This window comes from Aotus nancymaae, unplaced genomic scaffold (genome assembly GCF_030222135.1).
Source record: "Aotus nancymaae isolate 86718 unplaced genomic scaffold, 86718_ANA_hifiasm-v0.15.2.pri h1tg000029l, whole genome shotgun sequence".
NCBI classification, from domain to species: domain Eukaryota; kingdom Metazoa; phylum Chordata; class Mammalia; order Primates; family Aotidae; genus Aotus; species Aotus nancymaae.
Window position 1 is genome coordinate 50,978,502 of NW_026988442.1, and position 14,440 is coordinate 50,992,941.

Genomic DNA, 14,440 nt, shown 5'->3' on the forward strand with positions numbered 1-14,440 from the left:
AGGCTCCAAGTTGGTGATCTAATATTATGATTAAAATAAATAGTGGAAAAGATAACAAGGGTGATATCATATAAGGTGAGAAAATAAAATGAATTATATTTCTTTTTTTTGGGGGGGGTATTTGTTTTTAAATTATAATACTCAGACTGTAGTGAAATTTGATTTTCTCATTTATGACATATGATAAAGTCAGACCTTTGCCCCTACTGCTCTGTTGGAGTAATTCATTTTATAGTGAATTGGTAACATGCTTCCCTCAGTTATCTACATTACTTCTTGTGGCAGCTGGGTGATTCTTAGAGATTTCCCATCCAAGAATGGTCCTGGCCCAAACCTACATAGCTTGTGAGATGTGATGGGATCAGAGCATATGGTAGGATGGCTGAAAGCAAAGACAGCTTAGTGTCTTGCATCTGAAATATCAAGATTCTGCCAACATCAGCAATATGATAACCATGTTCCATGAAATGGGGAAAAAATGTAATCAACATTCTTTAAAAAACAGTCTAATTAATCTGTAGATGCCTTTAATTGGTTGGTGTCTTCCCCCACCCTCAGATAATAGAGGCTAAAATATATCTTTCATTTTAGAAAAGTGAAAGAGCAAATACTTAAAGCCCTTTCTCTTCACTCAGTATAACCCAATAAAGGCTCTAACCTTCTCAGGAACATTACCTACATATTGATAAAGTATAAAGTACATGATTAACAAAACTTGTTACATATAAAATAAATCTACCCTTCTATTATTTATCTGTAGGTAAAAATAATACTTGCAAAATTAATTCAGGACACAAGTGTCCTCATTTGTTTCTAATAAATTATTTTCACCAAAGATAGTATCTCATAGGTATTTGTGATTTACTTCTCCATAGATGGCAAAGAGAACCTGACATCAAATAAATTAGTGACCTAATTTACAATTAGTATCACATTTATGTGACCGAAGAAAAAGGCAGAATGGACAGGAAAAAAAAATTATATAGGCCCCAAAATGGTTTTAACTCTATAAGAACATGTTATTTTACAACTGCACAACTTATTAACAGTACACCTCACCTGCTTGCCAACATTCTTTATTGCCAGCTGTTCAGGTGTCATCTTATCTTCTTCTTCTACAGCCTGTGAATGAAACACAAAGGACAGAGTTTAAAATTATAAATTCTCTATTCCCACTGCAGAAAAATCACCAAAGACAATAATGATCAGAATGTTCATTCACAGAACTTTTTTTTTTTTTTTTTTTTTTTTTTTTTTTTTTGAGACGGAGTTTCGCTCTTGTTACCCAGGCTGGAGTGCAATGGCGCGATCTCGGCTCACCGCAACCTCCACCTCCTGGGTTCAGGCATTTCTCCTGCCTCAGCCTCCTGAGTAGCTGGGATTACAGGCACGCACCACCATGCCCAGCTAATTTTTTGTATTTTTAGTAGAGACGGGGTTTCACCATGTTGACCAGGATGGTCTCGATCTCTTGACCTCGTGATCCACCCGCCTCGGCCTCCCAAAGTGCTGGGATTACAGGCGTGAGCCACCGCGCCCGGCCCCATTCACAGAACTTTTATTCAAAGAATTTACTGAACAAATAAAATTATGCTAAACTTCAGAATAACCTTCAGGGCAATAAAACAATCAGTATCATCGTTTTAAAATAGACATGAAATACACAGAAGGCACTGAAATATCAAACAGGATAACTAAATGGTAGTGCTGACCATTTGCAAACCGTTACTGAATTCTTCAGGAGATGGCAGACAGCACCTGAGGTGGCAGCTATGGCACTGCGGTACTAATTCTGTTCTGTTGCCCTCTCCTTTTCCTGTTTGCACAGTTCTTTCCCAAATTCCTATTTCTTTGTCTCCTTTTTTCTTACCAATCCAGCCTGCCCATAGCTTCAGTATCTATTTAACTATCAATGGCACTTAGGATCAAAGAAGCTACTGACTTTTGATTCACTAAACAAATCACATGGTTTTCTCTCTTAGTAACTTCACATCCTTAAATCTGTAAAACTAATACATGTATTCAGAAAAAAATCTGAAACTACTACACTTAGTGATCTTTAGTAACCATGAAGAAATAGTCAACTGAAGTTTTCAACAACAACAAAATTACCTGAATTAAAAACCAAATATAATCAAAATTAAATTAACCCAAACAATACACAAAAACCATCTTCCACTACTTTCAAAGCTAGCTACAAACTCTTCTATGTATGATCATAACTTTCTGGCAGAGTAACTCTGAAATAATTGTAACACTTAGATTAGCTAACTCTATTGCCCTCCTCTCCCAATAATGGCACCAATATAAAACCTCTTTATTGAGAATTTTGCACATAAGAAATCTTAACAGTTTGGGTATATTATGGCCTGAAGACAGGACTCTGTATCAGGTGAACTTTTTAGTCTATGATTTATTCATAGCATCTGATAAATGAAAAAAACAAGAAAATTTAAGGATCACTAACCTTAAGAAATGCTACCACAGCATTTACCACAAAGAGAGTTATAAAAAGGGGTGAGATGGTGGTGGCAGAAAGCAGGAAACCAAAATCCCAGTGAGGGTTAGATTTGGATACTCTAAACTTAATAATCTCCCAGCTGCCAAATTTCTTCATGTGCGAACAATGAACATGTAGGAAATGTAATCATCAGACATTCCCCATAAACTGGGAAGTTTGGCTGCATTTCACACCTTCTTAATAGTTTTGTAAACAGAGAACTTGAAAATGAGCAAAGATGGCAAGTGTCTAATTTTATAAATGGACAAACTATCTAGAGAATTTTCCCCAGTAGAACCTGCCTAAAGAGAAAAGATAGTAAGTATTGTATCTACTGATTATCAGAGGATACTTATTTACAACACATCATTAGGAAATGCATTTATGACTCATAAACCCAAAAGAAAAAGTAAAGTTAATAACATCCAAATGTAGAAATCCCTAGACAGAGAATATGCTCATTTTCAGAGTCAGATGTCATTCTATTATTTTCAGTTATAAAAGTATTTCCTAACTGGGAAATTGCTTCCCCTACTATTCAATGTTTCACATAAATGGAAACACTGACAAAACATATTAAGAGTATGGTTTTCTAAATTACTGTCACAAATTGTGACACTATACTTTATTGACTTAAAAGCATGTAGATGAATGGAACAATTCACGTAAGTTTGGACTCCATACCCATTCAGTGTTAGTTGTTCTATGTACATGCCAACAACAGTACTTACTACACTGTTGGAAGGAGGCAAAAATTTTCGAATTTGGCTCAAAATACTAATCCATGTACAAAATAGTTATTAGAGAGTATTGTGGAGTATTGCAAACAACAAAGATGGTAGATATACATGAACAATGAAGGTCAAAAAGCACTTGAAGTACTGATCTTATTTGAAAAAGTTAAATAGGTATAAAAAGCGCTAATTCAAATTTTAAAAATCTTTTACATCATTTACCCATTTTACCAATTAGTTTTTCCATTCCCAATAATTAAAAGAGAGAGTTCATAAACTCTTTGAGAAGTGCAGATGGTAAAAAGTACTCCCAGCCATAGATGCCATCTGGGAAATGAGGAGCAGCTGTAGATTTAGGCATATACTAAGGTTGCAAACCCCCATGACAAAAGAGTAAGCATATCTCTTCCATTCTAAGATATTCCAAATCAAATGCCTAAATATTTTCTCTATCTACCCAAGTTACCTGTATCTCATCTACCATCTGGGCAAGACCAGTTTGTCTTCATTCACAGTTTTAATCTGGCTAGTCACCAGGAAAAATGTAAGAAATGGTTGCAGCAGAAACAAATGAAATTCAGGCACAGGCAGTGTCCTCACTAGGGAACTTCTGTGTTTATGGCAACTTCTGTGATTTGGCATCAAATTTTGCTTTTGCATTCGTGCTCTTCGGTTTACTCAACCAACAAAAAAGCACTGAAAATGTTTGTGGCTATTCACACTAGAAACGTTTTTAACAGTTTATCAACAAAGACCCCCAGATGGCTATCCCATCATGCACGGTCTGCACAGTTCTAAGAAATCCTTGGAATTTGGTCTGTTATATGATCATAATCCCCTCCAATATACCCCCTATCTCACCGAGGCTTTTACTAAACACATTAACCTCGTTCTTTTTTCTGCTAATGGTCAAGTTTCTTATATGGAAAATCTGTATCTCAAATTTCATCACTTTATTTACCTTTTACAAACATTGATGGGATCTTTGGCACTTCACTAACACTCTTAAGGATCTTCAGGAGGCCAATTCCAATGAACTTTTGTTGTTGTTTTGTTTTTTGTTGTTGTTGTTGTTGTTGTGTTATTGACGTTCTGAACGTACTTGGAGCTACTCCAACATCTGTTTTCTCTTCTATTCCCTTAGCCTTTGCTATTGCCACCCTGTCTCTTATTCTACGTCAAGCTTCTTTCACTATTCCTTGGGTTTCTTTTCCCCACATTAACATGTTAACTTTGTTCACACTATAACATGCCATGATTCCATTTAAATATGTGCTTTTTAATATCACCATTATGGCAATTTTTACATAAAACAGCACAAACTGCTAAAATGGCATATACTAATTTTTCACTATTAAGCAATCAATTAATAGCTGCTAGTGGATTTCAAGACAATGTATTTTACTTCTTTCATGATTTTTAAGATATTGACTATATAAACAACATTACAGGTTATGGGGGTTGAGAATAAGTTTAAAGAAATAGCTTTGATAAAACATACTTGAGAAAGCAAAATTAACAAACATGAAGGAATTAAAATGTTGAGAAGGTATAAAAAGATTACACATCTGAAGACATTAAAACTAGTTTTTCTACCATCACTAATTAAATATCAATACTAGACATGTTTTTACAAATATTAATTTGCTGAATCCTTAAAACATCTCAATAAAGAAGTTAATCTAAACTTCATATGTTAATTCTAGCAAAATCTCTAACATAAAAGGAATTTTTCAAACTCTTCTTGCTTTCAAGGAGCTCACATTTGGGATTTACTGGCCCAAAATCTCACATCATAATGCAGTGTGAAACATACAAAAAAGTAGTGTATACAAAGCATGATGGGGACATAAGGGTTAACTGAATGTAGCTAACTTTTTCTTGTGGATCACCTGGTGAAAGAGAGAGAGAGTCGGTGAGCGGGGGCAAAAAAATTTTTAAAAATAAAAAAATAGAATGCATTAGGGAGGAACACATCATGTGATACTTAGTAGTAACAGGGAAAAGAAAAAACCATGGGAGAATGGCTGAATATGGAAGAAGAGTTCAAAGTTTCAAGCCTACATGATACCTAGAAAAATGAGTGTCAGTTATAACCAAGTTGGTAGAGGGAACTGTCATGAAAAAGTAAAAAGCAGGGTAGATAATACTGTTTACTATTGAACAGCAGCATTTGAAGTAATGAACATGTAGGTGGAAAGGTCTCAAACAGTGGAGATGAGAATACATTTCAAATAAGAGGAAAGGAAGAGAATTCAAAGTTGTTGGCATTGCTAAACCATGAAAACAGACTTTTAAAAACAAGGAATAAAGAGCAGAAAGGCAAGAGCTGAATCTTGGAAATGCTCATAGCAAAGGTACAGCAAAGACAGCAATGCTAGCTAGCAAAGACAGCAATGCTAGCTAGCAAAGGCAGCAGAGTGTATTGCCAAAAAGTCAGGAGAACCATGGGAATGTATGGCCATGGAAGTAAAAAGAAGGGACTTCAGAAGTTCAAAGGTATGATGTGAAGGCACGAGGACAAGGAAAATAACTGAAAGAGATGCAAGTGTCAGTACACTAAGAAAATAAATCTGTCATCTCTTTTAATAAGCTGGAAACAGCAAATTGTCATCAGCACCATACTCTTGTCATGAAAAGGTTATGCCTCCAAGAACACTGGAGGCAGGCTGAAGGAAGTGATCAATGACGTAGGAGGTTATATTTTATCCAGTTGGCCTTAAGGAAGGGAGAGGAGCAAAGTGTGCCATGATAGAGAACAGTTGAAGATTAGGAAAAAAGGTGCCCTTTAGAGGGCACTGCATTTTTTTAAATTTTAGAAGCTTATATTATGTTAATATTAGTAACTAACAGTGCTTATGATTGGCCATTTAATAAAGTTACATTTTTGGTAGAAAAATATAAATATATCATAATTGCATTCATTCAACAAATTCTTATTGAGTATCTACCATTTAACTGGCAGTGTACTAGAATTAAATGAGATGATATCTGAATTCACAGAGCTTACAGACTAGCTGTAAAACCAGGAAATTAAAAAGTAATAATTAGACTGGGCATAGTGGCTCACAACTGTAATAATCTCAGCTACCCAGGAGGCTGACGGGGGGAGCATCACTTGAGGCCAGGAGGTTGAGACCATCTTAGGAAACATAGCAAGACTTTTTATCTTATATTAAAAAAAAAAAAAATAGCCAAGTATAGTGGTTGAGTGCTTGTAGTCCCAGCTACTCAAAAGGACTGCTTGAACTCAGGAGTTCAAGTCTGCAGTGAGCTATGATGGTGTCACGCAGCCCGCCTGGGCAACAGAGCAAGACCTGGTTTCTTAAAAAAAATTTTTTTGTCCGGGCACGGTGGCTTACGCCTGTAATCCCAGCACTTTGGGAGGCCGAGGCGGGTGGATCACGAGGTCAAGAGATCGAGACCATTCTGGCCAACATGGTGAAACCCTGCCTATACTAAAAATATAAAAATTAGCTGGGCATGGTGACAAGTGCCTGTAGTCCCGGCTACTCAGGAGGTTGAGGTGGGAGAATCGCTTGAACCTGGGAGGCGGAGGTTGCAGTGAGCCAAGATTGTGCCACTGCACTCCAGCCTGGTGACAGAGCAAGACTCTACTGCCAAAAAAAAATGTGATTCATATGATAGAAGATCAAAGTTCTATTGGTATATAAGGAAGGAGTAAATAGCATTCATTTGGTGGTATGGTGAGGGTCTCAAAAGTGAGAAAGAGTTAAGCTGAGAACTGAATGAAAAAGAGTTGGGCTGGGGATATAGTGGTAAGGAATGCTTCAGGCCAGGAAGCAAGAAAAAGCATTATAATTTAGAAGAACTACAAATTACACAGTATTTCAACAACAAAACAGTGATAAGAGATAAAGCTACAGAGGCAAGCAGGAGCCAAATGGGATTTGGACCTCATTCTAAGGCAATGAGAAGTCAGTCATCAAAGGCTTTTTAAAAGCAAGGTAGTAACATGAACCAATTTGCATTTTTACAAATGAGGTAAATTTCACATAACATAAAATTAACCATTTTAAAGTGTACAATTCAGTCGCATTTAGTGCCCCAATCACCTGTATTCCAAAATGTTTCATCACTCCAAAGGAAAACCTAGTACCCATTAAACTGCTACTTCCATATTCCCACCTTGCCCAAGTCCCTGGCAACTACACATCTGTTTTTTGTCTCTATTGATTTACCTAGTCTAGTTTTTTGTTACATGAATTTTCATATTCCATTTATATATTTATATTTTTATTTATAGACTTTATATATTGAATGATATAATATGTGGCCTTTTGCATCTGTCTTCTTTCACTTACCATGTTTTAGAGGTCCATCCATGTAGTAGCATGTTTATCAGCATTCCATTTTTATGACTGAGTAATAGTATGTTGTATACATATAACAGAATTTGTTTATCCACTCATCTACTGATAGACATTTGGGTTGTTTCCACCTTTTGCTAATGTGATAGTGCTACTATGAACATTCATATACACATTTTTTGTCTGAATACCCATTTTCAGTTCTTTTGGGTATATACTTATGAGCAGAATTGCTGGGTCATATGGTAATTGTATTTTTAACTTTCTAAGGAACCACCAAACTGTTTACAGTGGCTACACCATTTTATATCTCCACTAGTAATTTCTTCACACCCTTGGCAACATTTGTTATTTTTCATTATTTTGATTATAGCCATTGTGATTTTGATTTGCATTTTCCTAATGACTACTAATATTGATTGAACATATTTTTTTTTGTATTTGGAACCATTTGCATATCTTCTCTGGGAAATTTCTATCTGAGTCCTTGCCTAATTTTGAACTGGATTGTCTTTTTGTTGCTGCATTGCAAGAGTTCTTTATAGTTTCTATTTTTTTCCAATTTTTAATTCTTTTATACTTTCCTTATATTTTTGTTTTGTTTTGTTTAAGAGATGGAGGCTTGCTCTGTTGCCCAGGCTGAAGTACAGTGGTATGATCATGGTTCATTGCAGCCTCGAACTCCTGGGCCTAAGCGATCCTCCCACCTCAGCATCCTGAGTTGCTGAGACCACACACCCAACTAATTTTGTGTGTAAGTGCATGCATGTACGTGTCCGTGTGTGTGTAGAGAGACAGGGTCTCCCTGTGTTGCCCAGTTTTTGAACTCCTGGGCTCAAGTGATGATCCTCTCCTGCCTTGGCCTCCCAGAGTGCTGGGCTTACAAGCATGTGCCACCATACCTGGCTTTCTATTTTCTAGATATTAGATCTTTATCAGATATCTGATTTGCAAAAACGTTTTCCAACTCTGTATGTTGTCTTTTCTCTTTTTTAAACAGTTTTCTTGGATGCATGACCCATATGCATTTTAGAAAGATCATTCTACAGGATGGAAAATTGACTGAATGAGAAAGACTGGAGATGCAAGAAAACCAATTGGGGGTAAGGCAATGGAACTGGCAATGCAAAGTAACAGATTAACTCTATAATTTAGTCAGAATGGTTTAATGATTGAGTAGTTGTGAGAAAAAGGAGTCAAGAATAATATTAATAACATCAGAAGTGGTTGTGGCTATCATTTTATTAAATGCCTATCATGTACCAGATGCTTCACATATATTACAATCTTTAACCTCATTTTAGAGATAAGGAAACACAATGCAGAGAGGCTGACTTGCCTCTAGCCATACCATACTGCAATAAGCAATGAAACTGGGGCTTAAACACAGTCCTATGTATCTCCAAAGACCTCAAAGAAACATTCATGGCAATTGAGGAAATCATTACTTTTCACTGATACATCCTGAATAATAATAATAATAATAATCTCACATAGGCCCATTTGGGCCTAAACAACATAGATGCTTCATAAAAATTTCATAGAGAACTCAATTTCAAAATGTAATTACATGAAATGGAGATGAAAAATAAAGATCATATATTTATGTGCACACATGCTTGTGTGTATGTGTGTGTATAAGAGAAACTGTGGTTCAGCTTGTCGGAAAAAACTTCTATGGTAGAATCTGCTCGTCACCTTAATACCCATCTTGCCCTTCTTCTTCTTCTATAACATAACTCTGATTTTACTAAAGGTATCAATGATCCCAGCTAAAAGACTACATTACATAACTTTCTTGCACCTAGTTGTGTCCATTTAACTACATTCTGCCAAATGAGATATATAGGTGACCCTTGAACAAATCGGGGTGAGGGTTATGGGTGCTAATCCCTGTCACAGTTGAAAATCTGTGTATCATTTTGACTCTCCTCAAACTTAACTATTAATAGCCTACTGTTGACTGAAAGCCTTACTGATAATATAAACAGTTAACACATATTCTGTATGTTATATACATTATATACTATATTGTTACAATAAAGTAAGCTAGAGAAAAGAATATGTTATTAGAAAAAGTGTAGGGCAAAGAAAATACATTTACAGTACCATACTTATTAATACAATAAGTTTACATCATCTGTTTGCAAGGTGAATTGCCTGTTTGAAATGGCAGGCAACTGCAGCTGTAGACCTCAATCTATAATACATATCAAGCAATTCAGCTGTCTCAACTGAGAATGGTGCCATGTACATCTGTGTTTGTATGTATATGTTTTGACAGATTTTTATTTTATAATAGATTAGTGTATATTTTATAATAGTAAGTGATAAAATAGACTACTATCCCCTGTATTTTATGCATTTGTAACACACCTTTGTTTTTTTTTTTCTTCAATATTTCTGGGCTGCCAGGTGCTATGGCTCACGCCTATCATTTCAGCACTTTGGGAGGCCAAGGCAGGCAGATTGCTGGAGCCAAGGAGTTCAAGATCAGCCTGAGCGACATAGTGAAACCCCATCTCTACAAAAACTAAGCCAGGCATGGTGGCACATGCCTGTAGTTCCAGCTACTCGGAGGGGCTGAGGCAGGAGGACTGCTTGAGCCCATGAGGTGGAAGCTACAGTGACCATGATCATGCTATTATACTCCAGCCTGAATGACAGAGTGAGACCTTGTCTTTAAAAATAATTATAATTCTGGGCCATGCAGGTTGTCTGAGGATTCATTCAAATTGTTGTACATCTCCAAAAAAATTTCTAATGTATTTATGAGAAAAATCCAGGTATAAGTGGCCCTATACAGTTCAAATCCATATAGTTCAAGGGTCAGTTGTAATCAGGAGTACTGAAAGGAAACTGATTTATCCCCCTTTTGCCCTTTCTTCTCTTCCTGTTGCATGAAACTTAGATGAGATGGCTGAAGCTATTGTAAACACAGTGAATCATGAGGTGACCTAAAGGAAGAAAGCCTATACAAGGAAAGCAGAGCAGAAAGACAGAAGGAACCTGGGTCTCTAATGTCTCTGAAGTTTTATATTGGCCTTGAAATATGAGACATACCTTCCTACCTTTTTCAAGAGACTGTTATTGCTAACACAACCTTAGATATAAGTATTACTTGTTTAATGCAAAAACGGAAAATAGAAAGTGTAAAAGTGCCTCACACACTGTTACCAACACAATATGTTGACATATATGCAAGATAGAGATACTTTTGAAAAAGGGTGAGAAGATAACGTGATAGGAATTATTTTAACATTGTTATACAATTAATTTTGTACATCTAACAACAGATTGTAGATATTTCCCTTAGTTTTTCTGAAATTTATTTTTCATAGTAAATCCTTTAACGAGAACATGTTGATTTAAAGAGTTATATGCACTTACAATTGAAAAATGGCCTCCAAACACATTATATCAATTACTTTCCCACTAGTGGTATATTTTCCTAAAAAATTCTTTTTTATTTAAGAAACTTATGTTCTTTTTTTATACATAGGAGATACACTTTCTTTCTTGTCTTCTTTTTTATTTAAGAAAAAAATATATTTACTTTTTTTTGACTACTTAAAAAGGTTAGAACTTTTCCATGCTTATATATATTTGTCTTTCTCTTCAGTAAGGTTTAGCTTTTGCTCAACTTACTATTTTAAAAAAATATTTTATAGGCAAAGACTACGAATTGGTTACAGTGTATACTGCTCAGGGGATGGGTGCACCAAAATCTCACAAATCGCCATTAAAGAACTTACTCATGGAACCAAACACCACCTGTTGCTCAATAATTTACAGAAATGAAAAACAAAATTAAAATAAATATTTTATAGGAATTCTTTGAATATTATGTATTTTGGGGTACTAGCTTACTGTGTTATAGATACAAAATTTTCTCCCATTTTGACTTATAACAAACAATAAATGTTAGTTGTTACTTTATGAAGATAAACTTTAATGTCACAATTTCAAATTTTTCAAAGCTCACATTAATTTTTTTTCTTCTTTTTTTTGAGACAGAGTCTCACTCTGTTGCCATGCTGGAGTGCAGTGGTGTAATCTTGGCTCACTGCAACCTCCACCTCCTAGGTTCAAGCAATTTTCCTGCCTCAGCCTCCCAAGTAGCTGTGACTACAGACACGCGCCACCACACCAGCTAATTTTTGTATTTTTAGTAGACATGGGATTTCACCATGTTGGCCAGGATGGTCTCAATCTCTTGGCCTTGTGATCTGCCTGCTCCAGCCTCCCAAAGTGCTAGGATTACAGGCATGATTCACCGCGCTCGGCCCCCATATTAATATTCTTACTAGAATTATAGTAATGTTTGGGAAGCCTGACAGCAGCTTTAAAATACTTAGTCTTCCCATTTGGAAACATGGTATGTCCTAATTTATTACAAATGTTTTTGTTTTCTTCCATAAGTCAAATACACTTATACATTTATATTTCTTGTGATGGCTAATTCCTGAATATTTTATAATTCTAGATGCTACTGTGAACTGATTTGCCTATTATATTTTTCAACTGTTTTCAGTTTATGTAACTGTGTCTACCACCTACAGAATTCTTCATTAAAACAGTTCTAAGAGTTTTCTAAGTTTATTCTCTTAGATTTCTATGTTTGATTGCAAACATATTCTATCATATGCAAATAATAATAATCTTACCTGTTTTCCCCAATATTTATGTCTTTTGTTTTTATCATAATTGTACTACCAAAAAAATGAGATTTCTCCATTTAGTACAGCTACTGTAGTAAACCAAAAGTAACTGTATATTTACATATTTCATATGCAAGTATATAAAATAAATACTCAAACTTTCTTTCAGGTTACTAAGTAGGTCAATATTTCTACCTGAACAGTAAACTGTCACATCTCAGAATATATAGAGCTACATGCTTGAAAAAAAAAAAGGCAAATTTTTATTTCTATGTTATTCTTAAAAGGTTCTTTGCAATTCATTTTTTCACCTGCACATTCATTTACAAATATGTAATCAAATATTATCAAAAAAATTTTTTTTAAAAAAAGCAGATGCATCTTGGCATGAATAAATTAGGAGACTTGGAATAACAGAATTGTGGGTGTTTTGGTTCAGTAATTAGAAAAAAACAAATGACTAATAATAATCAAGCAGAATTTCTGTGAAATTCAAACTTGAAACTGAAAACTTGGGACATAAGAATTTAATTATTTTCTAACCTTCTTTTACTTTAGGGCCTAACTGGCATCCAACAGTAATTACCTTAGCTTAAAACACCAACCAATTAAAAAGAATACTATGAAGAATTGGTAGCATGGGCCTTTCTTTTTATATTTTAAGTGTTACTAAAAAAACCCACCGTATTTCTTTCAATCACAGAGGGAATTACATTCCCAAATTTGGACTCTTTCATATCACAGCTTACACATTGTTTTCATTTTATAACCAAACCTTACAAGTTTTTGAGTACTACAGAGATTTTTTAAAACTGTAAAATAGGAAAAACTTCTGTAGATGGGCAGCAGTAACCATAAATAGGTTATTTCCTGGCAGTGATACCAATACAAATTTACTTAAACGTGTAATGTTACAGAGAAATGAAAACCATTCCTACAGTCTGCTGAATGATAACTTCAGTCATAACTTTTTTACTTATAAAAGGTTAACTATTTAAAATATGGTAAGGGATTTCTCTTTATCTAATATCCACACCATGAAAACATATACTAGAAAGATAAGAAATATTTTCCCTACAATCTAGCACTAACGAGGATTTCCAGTTGAAACACTATAATCAGGGCATACTTTTCAAAGCCAAACCTAATTCTGCTGGGATTTCATTTGTATGGGCCCATCAACTTTATTTTAAAACTTAGTTCTCTCAAAAGACTTGTTGCTACACTTGGTATATTTTATACATTGTCTCTTAGATAAAAGTTATTTAAGATGTATTTATTTTTAAAACAGAAATATTAAGTTTTGGTATACTAACCAACAACAATCTTAACTATGATCCTAAAATCTTGAGCTCTAGCCCTTACCATTAATTCCTAGTCCCACATTTCTAATTGCGTCTTTTAAAATAAACTCTTTACCTCCTTCCTCAATCCTTCTACTTATACCTACATTGAAAATGATAATGGTACCACCATACTACTAGTCACCCAGGCAGGAAACTTAGAATTCCTCTTCGATTCCTCCTCCTTCTTTCACTTCATCTATCCAACCAGTGCCATGCTTTATTTATTTGCCTACTGATACCCCATTTCAACTGCTAACATGATAATACAGACTCTTTGTACTTTTTGTTTGGGTAGTAGCAAGCTCCTCTTAAACAGAATCTCCATTTCAAATCTTCTCTTACAGCATTCCTTCTTCTATACTGTTGTGAAATTCTGTTTCTGAAGTCAGGTTCTAGGCATGCCTCTGATCAAAAATAACCTTAGACCAGTCATGGTGGCTCACTCCTGTAATCTCAGCACTTTGGGAGGCCAGGGCGGGTGGATCACCTGAGGTCAGGAGTTTGAAATCAACCACGGCCAACATGGTGAAACCTGATGTCTACTAAAAGATATAAAAATTAGCTGGGCATTGCAGCAGGCGCCTGTAATCCCACCTACTCAGGAGGCTAAGGCAGCAAAATCTTTTGAACCCAGGAGACGGATGATGCAGTGAGCCAAGATCACACCACTGTACTCCAGTCTGGGTGACAGAGGGAGATTCCATCTCAAAAAAACCTCATATCCTGACATCTCAAGTGCTATTATCTGATTTCAAAAACTTAATTCCCCACTATTCACCCTCACATACTATGCATGCTACCCAAGCATATTGTTTCTTGAACATGTCCTGTGTCGTTTTTTCTCCCCAACACCTCCCAACTCACCCAG

General features: G+C 35.4%; 1 protein-coding gene across 1 annotated transcript in view; it reads right to left on the reverse strand.

The window, feature by feature from the left end:
- Positions 1-14,440, reverse strand: part of PSMD14 (proteasome 26S subunit, non-ATPase 14) — a 111,693-nt gene that overhangs the window by 1,766 nt on the left and 95,487 nt on the right. The window contains exon 11 of the mRNA XM_012440539.2: positions 1,060-1,122. Within this exon, the coding sequence (XP_012295962.1) occupies positions 1,060-1,122 (63 nt within the window). The remainder of the gene's footprint in view (positions 1-1,059; positions 1,123-14,440) is intronic.